This window comes from Penicillium waksmanii (assembly GCF_028829765.1).
Source record: "Penicillium waksmanii strain IBT 27052 chromosome Unknown utg000005l:1.0-5232799.0:1.0-5237142.0, whole genome shotgun sequence".
Lineage (NCBI taxonomy): Eukaryota > Fungi > Ascomycota > Eurotiomycetes > Eurotiales > Aspergillaceae > Penicillium > Penicillium waksmanii.
The window spans coordinates 2,359,832-2,374,674 of record NW_026643252.1 but is presented as its reverse complement, the minus strand read 5'-3'; the positions used below and the strand labels follow the sequence as shown (position 1 = coordinate 2,374,674).

At 51.7% G+C, this 14,843-nt stretch overlaps 7 protein-coding genes across 7 annotated transcripts; 3 read left to right on the top strand and 4 right to left on the bottom strand.

The window, feature by feature from the left end:
* Window positions 1-48: 48 nt before the first annotated feature.
* Window positions 49-1,194, bottom strand: N7481_005784 (glycosyltransferase family 32 protein; the record flags this gene model as incomplete). Its single annotated transcript, XM_057265003.1, has 3 exons — window positions 49-570; window positions 652-807; window positions 874-1,194. 3 exons carry the CDS (start codon window positions 1,192-1,194, stop codon window positions 49-51), a joined length of 999 nt encoding a protein of 332 aa, XP_057122723.1.
* A 455-nt stretch (window positions 1,195-1,649) lies between these two features.
* N7481_005783 (transcription factor domain-containing protein) lies at window positions 1,650-4,054 on the top strand (the record flags this gene model as incomplete). The annotated part of the gene is made up of 2 exons (XM_057265002.1): window positions 1,650-1,837; window positions 1,909-4,054. The coding sequence occupies 2 exons, from the start codon at window positions 1,650-1,652 to the stop codon at window positions 4,052-4,054; spliced, it is 2,334 nt and encodes a 777-aa protein (XP_057122722.1).
* Window positions 4,055-4,388: 334 nt separating this feature from the next.
* Window positions 4,389-5,132, top strand: N7481_005782 (O-methyltransferase; the record flags this gene model as incomplete). The annotated part of the gene is made up of 2 exons (XM_057265001.1): window positions 4,389-4,878; window positions 4,933-5,132. 2 exons carry the CDS (start codon window positions 4,389-4,391, stop codon window positions 5,130-5,132), a joined length of 690 nt encoding a protein of 229 aa, XP_057122721.1.
* A 577-nt stretch (window positions 5,133-5,709) lies between these two features.
* Window positions 5,710-6,059, bottom strand: N7481_005781 (uncharacterized protein; the record flags this gene model as incomplete). The annotated part of the gene is made up of 2 exons (XM_057265000.1): window positions 5,710-5,799; window positions 5,832-6,059. The coding sequence occupies 2 exons, from the start codon at window positions 6,057-6,059 to the stop codon at window positions 5,710-5,712; spliced, it is 318 nt and encodes a 105-aa protein (XP_057122720.1).
* An 891-nt stretch (window positions 6,060-6,950) lies between these two features.
* Window positions 6,951-7,749, top strand: N7481_005780 (putative lactoylglutathione lyase (Glo1); the record flags this gene model as incomplete). The annotated part of the gene is made up of 2 exons (XM_057264999.1): window positions 6,951-7,586; window positions 7,711-7,749. 2 exons carry the CDS (start codon window positions 6,951-6,953, stop codon window positions 7,747-7,749), a joined length of 675 nt encoding a protein of 224 aa, XP_057122719.1.
* A 190-nt stretch (window positions 7,750-7,939) lies between these two features.
* N7481_005779 (CCCH zinc finger and RRM domain protein) lies at window positions 7,940-10,297 on the bottom strand (the record flags this gene model as incomplete). The annotated part of the gene is made up of 5 exons (XM_057264998.1): window positions 7,940-8,260; window positions 8,325-9,267; window positions 9,497-9,986; window positions 10,043-10,161; window positions 10,233-10,297. The coding sequence occupies 5 exons, from the start codon at window positions 10,295-10,297 to the stop codon at window positions 7,940-7,942; spliced, it is 1,938 nt and encodes a 645-aa protein (XP_057122718.1).
* An 808-nt stretch (window positions 10,298-11,105) lies between these two features.
* N7481_005778 (elongation factor 2) lies at window positions 11,106-13,854 on the bottom strand (the record flags this gene model as incomplete). Its single annotated transcript, XM_057264997.1, has 4 exons — window positions 11,106-11,123; window positions 11,191-13,625; window positions 13,693-13,766; window positions 13,847-13,854. 4 exons carry the CDS (start codon window positions 13,852-13,854, stop codon window positions 11,106-11,108), a joined length of 2,535 nt encoding a protein of 844 aa, XP_057122717.1.
* Between the last annotated feature and the right edge of the window lie 989 nt (window positions 13,855-14,843).

The window sequence follows — 14,843 nt, the reverse complement described above, 5'->3', positions numbered from 1 at the left end:
TATGAGTGACTAGAGTCGTCGCTGTAGGAAATTCCTTCCGAATTCAATCTAAGCCGCCGATTGCTTTTGCGCTGTCTCGGGAGACCCGCGCGTAGAGTATCGCATGCAAGCCCACAAGATGAGAAGGAAAAGACTGCTGAAGAGCAGCGTAATGTAGGCTATATTGTCGCCTATAACAGAAAACATCCGATTGTCCCAATTCGCCCACGAATTGCCATCCACCTGAGTGAAGAAGACCCAAGGGTCTGCACCAGGGCGCCCATCCATGAGAATGTGATATAGAGGCGCGAGCCCAGGCTCGTCACTACCTTGGAGCCATTCTTTTTCGCGTGACAATAATGAGTGATACCTTTCCCACATTGCTGTAAAGTACCACTGACCACTGGCATACATGATCGTGGCGTAGGGAAGTATGTAGTTCACTTGCCAGCGGAGTAGATTATCGGTCAGGAGGGAGAATAGTGGATGGCCACGCTGGCCACCGACGATATTGTTGCTCAGGGCTCCGTGGCCGCCGTCCGTAGTAAATGCTGGGTAGTAGAGGAGTGGTTCTAGGTTTGCAGCACAGCCCTGGTACACACACGTAGAAGTCAACAGGCGAATCGATGTAGACGGGGAAGAGAAAGATATGCTAATTAAGAACCCACTCACATTATCCAAATCGATATAGATTCCGCCATAGTAGCGAAGGACAAAGTATTTGATAACATCTACCTTCTGCACGGGATATGGGTATCGATCGTAGACGGGGAGGAACCAGAGGAACTTTTCCTCAATGAACTTGCGAGACGATTTGGTTGTCCACAGCTAGAGTAACGCCACTCGATTATAGCCCCGTGAAACAACTATCCAATTATGGTCTTGGGAGCTTACCATATGCTCCCAGTCGGGATGAAGATTCACACAGGTTTTCCGGGCTGCAGCCCAGTCTGGCCGAAGAGTATCATCGTTCGCATCGTGCCAATTGTGGAAGATCTGGTGGATAATTTTGGGAACCAGAGGCTCTCGCGGGTCGGAGTTGATCCTATGGGCAGCTGCAACTTCGGCTTGCGTAATGCGAATGCCGGAGTGAGGCTTTGTGAGACCGAATAATTGAGCAAAGGCGATGATGCGGGAGATGGTGTAGATCACAGCAGCGATGGCCAGCAAGACGAGCGTGGTGAGTAGAACACGGCGATACAATCGTGGACCCATAATGGACTCACAATAGAAGAGAGTTAAAGAAGAGAAGAAGGGAGAAGTCGAAGTAGAAGTAGAAGTGCCTAGGTTTATTGATTGTGCCTGCCTTTGAATGTTGGCGATCCCATGACTGCACGTGGTGGCCCTAGCGAGTTCATTGGCATGCAAGTATACCATAGACCATAACACTAGTAGTATACTTCATAATAATTATGTAGTACTAGTATACAGTAGATAATAGTAAATACTAAATTATTTATAGTATTATCATACTATATCGTAGGTATATAGTATACCTACTACCAGTATACACTGTATAGAGTGGGTCACGGTCGCAGCCCTTCCTCCTTCCAAGCTTCTCCAAATTGGAGAACGGAGAACTTCCCGCAACCTCCCACTACCAGCTTCTCCGCATTTCCTTCTTCCCTAACCCCACCCCCATCAATCATGCACCATGAATATTATGAGCCATGAGCAGCAAGCCCTATCAGTGTCGCCGGTGCCCACGGGCCTTTGCTCGTCTGGAGCATCTCCAGCGCCACGATCGCTCTCGTCCGTCCAACCCCCACCTCAACCAAACCCGCTTTGCTAATCCTTCGACAGACACCAAAGAGAAACCCTACACTTGTGGCCAATGCCCCAAAGCCTTCACGCGAAAGTACGTTAATCTGTTTCAAATCATGTGCTCGGCCGCCTAGTCAACCTATCCACCTCCTAACAGCGACCTAGGGACCTGCTGGCTCGTCATGAACGACTCACCCATCAAATCGGAGACAGTCCCGCAAGCCATGCGCAAACGCCCTCGCCTGCCCGTCCCGTTTTCGATGGCCTGGATACATTGGCATCAGTCGTGGCTAACCATGGTCATCCTCATCTACCACTCCCGGGGAGCAATGGCCAATTTCCGGACACCCTGCCCGCTCGCCAGACCCCGGCGCCACCTACTACCCAGCTGCAAAATCCACAAACCCCGTCGGCAGGTCCGACGACTCCAATGGATGGCTCGGTCTTTGGCTATGCGATCGATAGCTTAGCAACAGGCTCATACGAAGGGAACGACTTCACCTCTTTCCTTGACAGTGTTCCTCTACCGAGTCACCCCTACTCCCCTGCCTTCCAGCCCCTTCCCCTATTCCCGCCTCTAGTGTTTTCCCCAACCACGGACTATGAGCAGTCCTCTGAAAGAGACCACCCATCTGCGGAGACGGCTTCAACGCCATCAAGCTCTGTGCTGCCCCGCCATGGCGCACATCTGCCATCCCTGCAACCGGAGGGCTATCAAACTACAGCCAAGGCTCGCCAACCAACAGGCTTCGTTCCTGTCACAAGTCAATGCCGTGATAAAGTTCTCGCGCTTCTGAAAAGTTTTGTTACTGTAGCGCCAAATCCGTCGCTGCCTTCCCGCCATGCACTATCTCGATGCCTGACGGGGTATCTAATGGGATTTCACGATCACTATCCGATCGTACATAGGCCAACACTAGATGTGGACTCCATGGGCCTTCCGCTTTTCCTCGCCATGGCCGCTCTAGGTGCTCGCTATAGTCGAGAGCCGGATACAAGCATGCGCTTGTATCAGATCGCCAAACCTGTCACACTGGAGCATTTTCGCCGAGTCTTCCAGTCGGGTACTTTACCAGCTGTGAATGCAGCTAATGATATTGATACCCTTGAAACCATTCAAGCGCTACTAATGCTCATGTCTGTCTCATCGTGGTTTGTGGATAATCCTCCATATCACGACGCGCTATCGATTCGAAGTCTGATGGCGACGCTTCTCAGAAAAGACGGCGCCAACCTTTTACCGGAGCAAGATGGGTCATGGGCCAGCTGGATCCGTTATGAAAGTGTGAAGCGCACGAAACTGATCGTTTTCTGCTTTTTCAATATTCAAACAATTGTATTCGACATACCCCCAGTCATCTTGACTGAGGAGCTATCCATGGACCTTCCCTGCACGGAGCGAGAATGGCAGGCTTCTACTCCGGAACAATGGGAAGCGGCGCGAAGCCAAAGTCAAGGGGAGCCTGGATTTCAAGGTGCCCTATCCGCTTTGTTTACCCCTGATAGTGCAATGGAGCCGGGGTTCTCCTCTCTTGGCGGAATTGTCTTGATTCATGCGATGCTTCAAGACATCTGGATGATGACCAAAGCTACACGCTTGGCTCTGTCACGATATAACCGGCTCGGCTCACCCGTCCCCTCTACACCAGGCCTACTTGCAGTTGAACAAGCATTGGAAAGATGGTGCCAGTGCTGGGAGCGCAATCAAGAGTCATCGATTGACCCACTCAGTCCACATGGCCCACTGTCCTTTACTTCCGCGGCCCTGCTACGGCTAGCTTATATCCGGCTGAACGCAGACTGTGGTTCCGCACGGCAGTTACAGACTTGGGATCCGGTGCAAATTGCTGCCAGTCTCAATGATAATCTCTCAGTGCAACGTGGAGATCGCCTAACACGAGCAGCGCTCCACTGTGCACATGCACTTAGTACCCCAGTCAAGCTCGGGATCGGGTTTGTGGCCCACTCACAGGTCGCTCTATGGTCAAACCAGCACGCCCTATGCTCGCTTGAATGCGCGGTGCTTCTGGCGAAATGGCTCGAAGCGGTGACCGTGGTGAGCCCAGATCCCGCATTAACGAACCAGGAGACCCGCTTGAGGGACTTTGTGTTGGAAATGGTGATGGAGGCCCAAGATGATGTCTCACGCGAGTGGCTCCTTGCGACTAATACTCGACTCAGCGCAGCTGTTACCAGGCTCTGGGCGCGCCTTTTCACTGCAGACTATATTTGGGAGATGGTGAACCTGATCGGGCGATCATTAATTAGTTATGCAGATCTTTTGGAGCAGAAGACAGCCCATGTTAATTAATAATTGGACGAGACAGGGCTCTGTAAATAGGCGAAACAAATATTGCCGGTAGATTTCCCGTGCTTATTCCCCAGAACAGATGTGTATTAATTTAGCCAAAGTGTAATAAACAGCCACCGACTGCATTCCCCTACGTGCCGTGACAACATCCGAGCGGATCGAAGCAATTCCGACACTATTTGGCTTGACTAAGAGCTCGTCCGTACTTGGTGACTCACCCAAGCCCTACTTCTATGAAGGGGTATTTATACTCCTCGTCACCTTTGGGTTATTACATCTAAATCTCACACCAACACCAACAGTCTAGCCTGAATCAATCAACAATCCATCCATCATGGCCCCATCCCCGCTCACCGCAAGCCCCCACCTCCAGGCCCACCTCAAAGCCCTACACTCTCAATCTTCGGTCCAAGAATCAAGCTTGGATTGGACCAGCCTTCCCAAGCAATGCACCGATGCCTTCGACGACATTATGCGCGATAAGTTTATCGCCTTGGATCAGGATAAGTGCGAATTGATCTACCATGTCCTGCGCAGCATCAATGCCAAGACAGTCGTCGAGGCTGGAACTAGCTTCGGCGTAAGCACCATCTATCTTGCTCTCGCGGTTGCTCAGAATGTAGCCCGTGATTCTCAGTCTCAGGGTCAGGCACAGCAGGGAAGAGTAATTGCCACGGAGAAAGAACCGTCAAAGGCGAGTATTGCGCGGGAGAACTGGGAGCGCGCTGGCGATGAGATTCAGGGCGTGATTGATTTGAGGGTCGGTGATTTGCGAGATACTTTAGAGAAGGAGTTGGGAACTGTTGATTTTCTTCTCTTGGATAGTGAGTATACATACTTCTTTTCCCTTCTGCGGACCATTATTGACTTTTTTCCAGTTTGGACGCCGCTGGCCCTCCCTGCGGTCAAGCTTGTCAAGCCATATCTCAGGCCTGGTGCCGTGATCATGGCAGATAACACGCTCAAGGCAAATGTTGGTTACGAAGATCTTTTGGACTATCTGGATGCGCCGGATAGTGGGTTCCGTCGAGTTACTCTGCCTTATACTGGTGGCCTGGATATGATTATATACCAGTAAGCTGTGGACTATGTAATCAGTACATAGTAGTGAGTAAGATCAACTTTTCAAGGAAGAATACATACTCATACTTAAGCCCCAGACTATTTCAAGATGAAGTCTCGATAAGTAGCCTCAAATAACTTTGCATTTTTTCCCAGGCAGAACGGTGCTCATCTTCGCCTTGCAAGGCCCAGTGGCCGGGGCCTATAGAATTTCATCACGAGCCGGTATCTTTCACTTTCATATTTCTCCTCATCCTTGACATCCATTGGTTGAAATGCAGAAAGTTCTTGGTTGATCCACTTGGTCCAGTCCTCACGGCCATTGGAATCAATGCGAGCGGGCCTCTCCGATGGATTGGACTTGCTAGATAAAGACCCTAGCGGCCTGGGCGTAGGGTGTTACCATAAAATACCAGTTACTCCTCCGCAGACAGCAGACTCAATAACTTTTATGCAAAAACTTATTGTGTCTGCTGATGACAGCATCTCGTGATGTGGAGCGAGCATATATCACATCCGGCAACACATCTGGACTAACCCCCGCCCCCAAGTCAATCCACTTGGTTATCTCGGTTTTCTCCCAGACTGTACGTTCAAACGGCTCGAGTTTCAGGATCTTGAACCGTGACCTCATCCGCGGCCTGCTTTCTCTGTGCGCCCACGATTCGCGGTTGTCCAATAGACTACGAATCATATGATTCTCGCTTGGGTATACCTGAGTCTCCACCCAGGAGACCTTGGGACTGTATAGTAGCTCCTGTACCCGCAAGCACAGGATAGGCTTCGACTTGACGGTCTCAAGCCCCTTGGGCAAAATCCTAGCCTCGACAGATCTAAGACGGGTAGTCTTCAAGCCTAGGTCGTCTATGGCTTCTCGAACTTCAGTGTAGCGTAGGGAATCGGGACTGATTCCGAAAGAAGGCCAATGCTGGAACTGTCGCATTACAAGTTGAAGGTGAGCAAAACGGAATTGAACAGGTGGTGGGAGATAGAAGGGGCTGTGCCTCTCTGACGAGCTGGGTTTCCGCCTATACAGAGACAGTCTTTCTTTGTTTCGGCATCATAGGAGCTAAGTATTGGAAAGTTGAATCCGGGGAGCTTTATATCTTTCCACTTATGAAGTCACAGGCAGTCCAAACCGAAGTGAAGGTGCGGTAGCTTGGGATCCATCATTTTCAAGAAATCTATGCGGTACTTTTCGGCAAGCTGGAAGGAAGAGGTCTTTTCGAAAAAATACGGGAAACGTTTTTCCAATATTTTCTTCAGGCTGTGGTTAGATAGCGCGAGGCTTGCGATGTTGACTGGTTCCAGGGAGTCGCAGATGTATAGCATGAGTTCAATGGGGAGGTTTCCCAGGTAGCATGGCATGGGTTCGGCCATTTCAATTTAACAGCGAGAGTAACTTGAAGGAATTGGAGAGTAAGACTGATGAGACGAAATGGTGTTCCATAGTTATAATCTATAATAGACGATTAACCCGATTCCCAATCGGGGAATGAATCGTAAGAGTACTACTAGTAAGAGTACCATGAAATAGACAAAGTTTATTTCGGTCTTAAACCTAATTGAGAATACCATAGAAGTAGTAGAAGTAGAAATAGATTTAGAAATTATGGGAACACCAAGCAATCATGATATCCACATTCCAAGGTTGTCAGTTTGAACTTCCAAGGGCTTCAAGTTGGGATACTCCAAACCCCGCAAAGCTATGTATACTTCCCCTTCCCCTTCCCCTCTCCCCACCTTCTCGAATTCCCCTCTTCACTTCACTTAAATTCGACCTCACACTCTACCTTTCACCATTGACCCCCCTCAAAAACCCCATACAAATCCAATGGCAACCAACAATTTCCGCAATCCGCCCAAAAACGAAGAAGGCGCCTTCTGCGCCGGCGGTCCCACGCCAACGTTCAACCCACCCCAAACCCCAACAACAGCAAACTACCGCCTCAACCACCTCGCAATCCGAATAAAGGATCCCACCCGCTCTCTCCACTTCTACGTTGACCTCCTCGGCATGCGCGTCGTGTTCTCTATGAATGCAGGCCCATTCACGATCTACTACCTCGGCCACCCGCCGCCCGGAACGGAGGATTTGGATACATGGGCTAAGGAGACGAGTGAGATCCCCGTTATGACGCGGACGAGTGGGTTATTGGAATTGTACCATATGCACGGGACGGAGTCGAAAGGAGATGGCAATGGCAGCGGCGATGATGATGGAGGAGTATCTAGTGGCAATGTGCCGCCCAATCTAGGCTTTGCGCATTTGGGATTCACGGTGCCGGATGTGCCTGTTGCGGTGGAGAGGTTGAAGAGTGCGGGCGTGACGGTTCTTAAAGATGTAGGTATTTGTGAGAGGGGGCATGTTCCTTTGTCAGAGTGGGAGACTGAGAGGGGAGTGGGTGTTGGTGAGATTCATCCTAATTATGCTTGGTTTTTTGAGAAATTTGCCATGGTGGCTGATCCGGTGAGTTCTCTCTATACTCTTCTGTCCGTAAATTGACTATATTGGCTGCAAGGATACACAGTATCCTATGCTATATACGTGGGTCAGGTTAGCTAATAACTTGAGCTTGAGCTGACGACTTCAGGATGGATATTCTGTCGAGTTAATCCCACAGAATATTTGAGCTTTATCGAATTCTATTGGTACACGTACCGGCTATACTCAGGCTGCTTTACTTTTACTTTCGATGGCAGAAAACAGGTTGTGTGGCGAGAATATGGGGCTGACTTTAAGCATCAAACAGCCCCAAGACGTATTTGAAAGTAGGCCTATACACATCCAATGGTACACAAGTAGAAGATAATATTATGCTTTCACCAGCTTTCGTCCTCTGCCACGTCGTAATCCATCTCATTGTTTTCTTTGCGCGGTGGTGGCGCGCTCACCGTCGGAGTCGAGTCCATCATCACGTCTTGCTCGTCATCACCGCCGCCATTCTTTGACTCTGCCGTTGGACCAGGTGTGGGATTGGCAACGGGCAGGTTGGGGAGCCATGAAAGCTGGGCCTCGCCCGAGGAGGTGAGAGACCAGGGACTGAACATGAACTTCTCGGCCTGGTATCGCTCTTTGAATGCCACGACGACGGAATCGGATTGGCCGGGGTTCGACTCTATAGATTCGTAGTCGCCAACGCCCTGGGAAAGAAAAGTGGTTAGCATTTTTTTCAGAGTCTTCTTTAACATTTGCAAAATGCCTTACCATTAGGTGCTGTCGCAGGGCTTCATCTTTATCTGAATGCAGTGACACGCCTGATACGGCAACTCGTCGAGGTCGGTTGTCTAAACGCAATACACCTCCACGGCCACGAGGAGCAAATCCACCTCGGCCACGATATCCACCCCGGTATGAAGGATCGTAGGTTCCACGTCCGCGGTATCCGCCTCGGGCACGGAAGCCCCCGCGGCCACGATAACCGCCACGACCGAATGAAGCGTCAGCATTAGCGTCAAGACCGAGGGTCTGAGCTTCAGCTTCGAGAGCGGCTAGCTGTGCGCGGAGCTTCTTAGTCTCATCGCTCACGTTCTCGTCCTCAACCTGCATACTGGAATCTTCCTCTGCGCCTTCACTGCCGTTACTCGGTGCAACGCCCAATCGCTGGAGAAGGCGTGATTTTTCTTCCTGCTGCTTTTTCATGAGTTCGTCACGCTGGCGCTCGAGAGCTTGCTTGGCTTCTTCGGCTTCTTGCCGCTTCTTCATTCGCTCCTCGTGCAATTTTTGCGCCTCCTGTTGTTGCTTCTCAAACTCCTCTTGGTTGAATGCGGGCTCTTCAGGTTTATTCTCGCTGTTCCTCTCGTCACGCTTGGGTTTATGCCAGTAGACCTTCACAAAGCGGTTGTCGAAGATCACCTTCGGACTGGACCAGGCCTGCTTGGCCTCCGCAAAGGTCTCAAACTTGACCAAGGCGATCTTTTTGTACGGTTGCAACGTCACCTCCGCGATGTTACCGAATTGAGAGAAAAACTCGCGCACTGCCTCTTCGGAGAACTTATCGTCCGGGATTTGTTCCACGACAATTGTCGTGATGGATCGGTCTTCGTTTGGTCCTGCAGACGAGAAATCGGACCGGCCGCGTCCTCGTCCGCCGAAGGCACCACGGCCACGGCCACGTCCCCGATCATTGCCACGCGTGGACCCGCCATCTCTTTGTGAGTCGGACATCATTGTCGAAGATCGCGGATCATATTCTGAAGCAGTAAATGTTAGTAAAATAATCACAAAACGGCAAACAATTAGAGTATACCATTGTTATCGGAGGACTCAGGTCCCCCCGTGCTTGTAAGGGCAAGCGGCTCCCAAGTAGCAGATACCCTGATTCTCATACAACGGGCAAGCCTGACTGGCCATCTCTTCGGCACCGGGCTGGCCTGGACCTACAGGCATTCCTGGCATAGGTGGCATGCCGGGCATCTGGGGGGAAACCCATGCCCTGCATAGCCATCATAGCTGCCATAGGGTCATTCGGGTCGAATGGCGGGAATCCAGGCATCATGGGAAAACCACCAGGTTGACCTTGCTGGAACTGCTGCCCGGGACCCTGCATATGGCCGCCTCTGCCCATCCAGTCCCCACGAGCACCGCCGCGGCCTCGGCGCGGAGTTTTCATAGCACGATTCTGCATATTTCCACCATCCCGCTCTGGCTCGCCTTGGAATCCCTCGTTGAATGACCGCTTGCGACTGTTGTAATCACCCCTGGGGCCGGTGGGTGCGCCAGTGGGTGCCCCGAATTGCTGCTGAAACGGAGCTGTGGGAACGGGTTGCGGGATAGCTTGGGCTTGGGGAGCTTGCTGTGTCGGTGCTGGCGCGGCAGCTGAGTTCGGGCCAAAGTTGGCAAAGAGCTCGTTGACAAACGGGGTAGTGTCTAGGTAAGGTAAGCGACAGGTCAAAATGTCTCAGCGCAAGTTCTGGCAAGCGTACGTTCGCGGAGAAAGTCTTCGAGGTTCTCTATTGAGACTTTTCGGATTTCATCATCTGGCGCGTCAGACCTGATAAGTGCCAGTACGTAATCTGCGAGAACATCGGAGTCTGCATCGGAGCTAAGATGAGAAAGAACGGACGGTCAGTAGGGATTCCTGTGAGAAACGAGAGTGTCTTGCGAGTGGCTCACATGTCCTCCAACTTCTTGACAACCCAGTTCTTCAGCCGGTCGGCTTCTGCGTCGGTAAATTGCATCGCTGCGAGGATCGCAGGGTCTCTAGTCACTTGAGAGACCGAATTGAGAGAGGCGATGGGAATCGATTGATTAAGGCGCCGGTGCAAGGATTCGGGTGACGGCAAGCTGCAGAAAGCTGTGGGACAGATTCCTCACGGCCTTTCAGTGATTTCCCGTAAAATGTGAGGATAGCGGATTAAGTAGTTCAGTTTATGAGAGTAAGCAAAACTCTCCTCCAACCACAGCAACGGGCGATTGAGACTAAAAGTTTGGGAGCGAAGAATCAACTGAAAACGCGATGGCGCGCGATAATGATCACGTGATGATATGATGGCGCCAAGACTTTCGAATCGAGCGTGGCTGAATGTGGCTGGTGGTGGCTGGTGGTGGTTAAGATTGCTGGGTGAAGAGCTTTAACTCGTACCTGAATCACTCAGCTGCAAGACTACAATGATACAGGGCTACAATTTCACAATGCTACAAGAAAATGCTACTACGGGAGAGTGCACAACGATTAAGTCCAGCATACCATATTGATTTTCATGTCCAAATGGCAGCCAGACAGCAAAAAAAAACATCAAAAGGAAAATCAGAACATCATCAAACAATAACTATGGAGACAATAGCAAACGGACAGCGTCCAAAGGTGCCCGAGACACTCCTCGGCGCTCCACACTTTCTAAAGACGGCAGTGATTGAAGCAAGCCCGCCAAGCGGCGGGTACGAATTTTTGTTTGAACCGGGAAGTTGTATTGCATTCATCAATCTCATAAAAAAAGATTCCATATTGGGCTCCCAAGAGCGCAGTTTGACCGGCCGTTAACTTTTTTACAGCTTGTCGTAGTACTATTGAGATAGCAGTTAGTAGATGATCAATCAAAATGCAGGCAGTGAAATATGAGTTAAAACTTACGTTCTCGTAGCCGGGAACAACCTCCTTGAGACCCTTACGCTTGCGCATCTCGGTAACAACCTGGCCAGGCTTGGTAGTGGTGTCCAGAGGAGAACCACCGGGCAGGATAGCCCAGTGATCGAAGACGGACTGGGGGAAAGCCTGACCACCGGTGGCGGAGCGCAGATCGGAGTTGAAGCCGAAGGACTCGTTGACGGGCAGGTAAGCCTTGACGTTGAACAGAGGGGTACCGGGGCGCTGCTCCTCAGTGTAGACGTGACCACGACGGCGGGTGAGGACACCGTAGATACCACCCATAGCCTGCTCGGGAACCTGGATCTCGACGTTGAAGATGGGCTCAAGGAGACCGGGCTCAGCCAGCATAGCGGCGGCGTACAGAGCACGACGAGCAGTGGGGATGATCTGACCACCACCACGGTGAATGGCATCAGCGTGCAGGGTAACATCAAGGATGTTGAAGCGGACGGAGCGCATGGGCTCCTCAGCAACGGGACCCTCACGGGTGGCCCACTGGAAACCGGAGACAACGGAATCCTTGATCTCGTTCAGGTATTGAACAGCCTTGGTCTGGTCAATGAGCAGGTTGGCACCGGTGGTGTCGGGACCGAAGCACCAGATCTTACGGGCATCGGTGACATCCCAGCCGTACTCGTCAGCCATGACACGGGCACGAGCCTTGAAATCGTCACGGGGAGAGACCTTGCCGGACTCGATGGCCTGGGAGAGATCCTCCTCCATGGGCTGAGCAGTCATATACAGACGGTTGTGCTTGTTGGGAGACTTGGACAGAGCAGTCATGGAAGACATGGCAGTGACAGTCTCACGGTAAGAGACAACGGGGTCAGAGATACGGAGAGGGACACCAGCGTGGTCCTCCTCAAGATCCTTAAGACAGATCTCCAAGTGGAGCTCACCAGCACCAGCGACGACGTGCTCACCGGACTCGTTGATCATGGTCAGGACACAGGGGTCGGACTTGGACAGACGCTTGAGACCCTCGACCAGCTTGGGCAGATCCTGGGCGTTCTTGACCTCGACGGAGCGCTGCACAACGGGGGAGACGGAGAACTTCATGACCTTCAGGTTGTGGGCGGTCTCATCGGTGGTCAAGGTACCGGACTTGAGCAGGAACTGATCGACACCGACCAGACCGACAATGTTACCGGCAGGGACGTCCTCAATGGGCTCGACAATACGACCCATCATCAGAACGGTACGCTGGATGGCCTTGATGAACAGGTCCTCCTTCTTGCCGGGGACGTAGTTGGGGCCCTGGATGCGGACCTTGACACCAGACTTGACGGTACCGGCGTAGACACGACCGAAGGCGTAGAAACGACCCTTGTCGGAGGTGGGAACCATCTTGGAGACGTACAGCATCAGAGGAGCAGTGGGGTCACAGTCGCGGATACCAATGCAGGCCTTGTCGTCAAGGGGACCCTCGTACAGAGTCTCGGCACGGTACTTCTGGGCAGTGACGGGGGAAGGCAGGTGGATACAGATCATCTCCAGAAGGGCGTCAGCGGCAGGCAGGAACTTGCGCATGACACACTTGAGGAGCTGCTTGCCCTCGAGGTCCTTCTCGTCGGTGGCGAGCTTGATGTCAAGCTTGTCCAGAAGGGTGGTGATCTCATCACGCTTGTTGTGGTTGACAGCAGCGAAGATCTTGAAGATGGGGTCCAGGATGAACTGGTTGAAGGCACGCTCAAGGGGCTTGCCATCGGCACCCTCAGCCTTGTTGGTCCACTTCTTGGTCTTGGGGTTGAAGTAGTTGTCGCCCCACAGACGCTCAAGCATCTTCTTGCGGTCGACACCGAACTTCTTGGCGTACTTGATGGCGAACTGGCGGACAGTGAAGCACCAGCCGTGAAGACCGGAACCGAAGGCAATGGTACCTCTGTCGGGGTAAACCTGGACGTCACCGAGAGTCTTGTCGAAGTAGGTGGAGATGATGACGTTGACGGACTCGACGGTACGGGAGAAGGACTGGTACAGATCCTCCTTGGTGCACTGCAGCTCAAGAAGGGCACGATCGACCTTGTTGATGCACAGAACGGGCTTGATACGCTCGGTCAGGGCCTGACGCAGGACAGTCTCGGTCTGGACACAGACACCGGAGATACAGTCGACAACGACCAGAGCACCGTCAGTGACACGGAGAGCGGCGGTGACCTCAGACGAGAAATCAACGTGACCGGGGGAATCGATCAAGTTGATCAAGAACTCGTGACCATCGACCTTCTGGGGGATCTCCTTAAGATCCTCGGGGTCGGGGAACTTGGCGTACAGGGAGATGGCAGTGGACTTGATGGTGATACCACGGTCCTGCTCATCAGGACGGGTGTCCATGTAACGACCCTCACCAGCCTTGGCGGAGGAAATGATACCGGCACGGTGGACAAGGGCATCGGACAGAGTGGACTTTCCGTGATCGACTGGATGAAGATGGGTGATTAGATGGTGTGATGAGGGAGAGAAAAGGTGGATGGGGGTTGAACATACCGTGAGCAATGACGGACATGTTACGGATGTTGGCCGGCTTGTCCATCAGGCCACGGATCTCCTCAAGAGTGAAGCTGGAGTCATGTTAGTTGGATGATCAAGATTCTCACTTGGTTGCACATTTTTTCGGTGATGCTCTCCAGAATCGACTTACTTGACCATCTTGGCGGTTGTTTTCTCAAATAAGCCCTAGAGGCGGGGTAATGAGAAAAGGGGAGAGTGTAAAGAAGAGCAACACACACAAATGATCGAGACCGAGTATCAACCCGAGTACGATCAAAAATGCCTATGTGCAAATGCTCCTATAGAGGGGATGGGGAGAGAAGAAAGAAACGGAGGTTGGGAGGAGGGGGAAGTGGGAGAAAAAAAAATCGAGAGCGAGAAGCCCCCACTTTTTTGGGAAAAAGCCCCGCTCGGTTTGTGCGTTGCCTCTCCTACCTTGCCCTCCCTCCACCACCAGCAGGTTTACTCGGTTTGCACGGGTTAATACTGATTTTTCAAAGTCATTTCAGACTCATGCAGACTCATTCTCGACATCCCTGGAATCTATTTTGTGACTCACTCAGAACTATGGCTATCCGAATAGATCCGTGGTTTCTACTCGTTAGAGCTGTCTTTGGAACGTGACAGCACACACAGCTCTCAATTGCCACCCAAAGCTAAGCTAAGCAAAACTCAAGTCCTCTCGGTTCACCCAACGGGGAAATCAATCCCTAGCTCCTCTCCCACTCCCAGCCCCGAAATGAAACCGCACATCGTCAGGTCGAAACATCCGCCCCGCCACTCGCCACTCACCGCCCACCGCGGGGTTTGGCGCTTATTAATGCTGATCCCCGCTGCGGAAGCTACGAGTTGTACTGGGGATACAGCGTTGTACTGATACCCTGCAATTAGTTGAACTCTGTAGTAATAATAAAGTGTTGAATTCTATATTCAAGTTAAATCGTTACTCGTAAATGCAGTATGGCTCTAATACTATTATTCTTGTACCGCGTGGTGGCCAGATTGGTCGCATTGTCCGTGCAGACCGAGAGTGGTACAAGCAAACTGAGTGTGAGGATTAGTTAGTTAGTACTAGAGAAACAATGTAACACCCTCTCTTGGCTGCATTTAAGTTCCTTATTCACAACTTACAAGACCTGAAGATGATT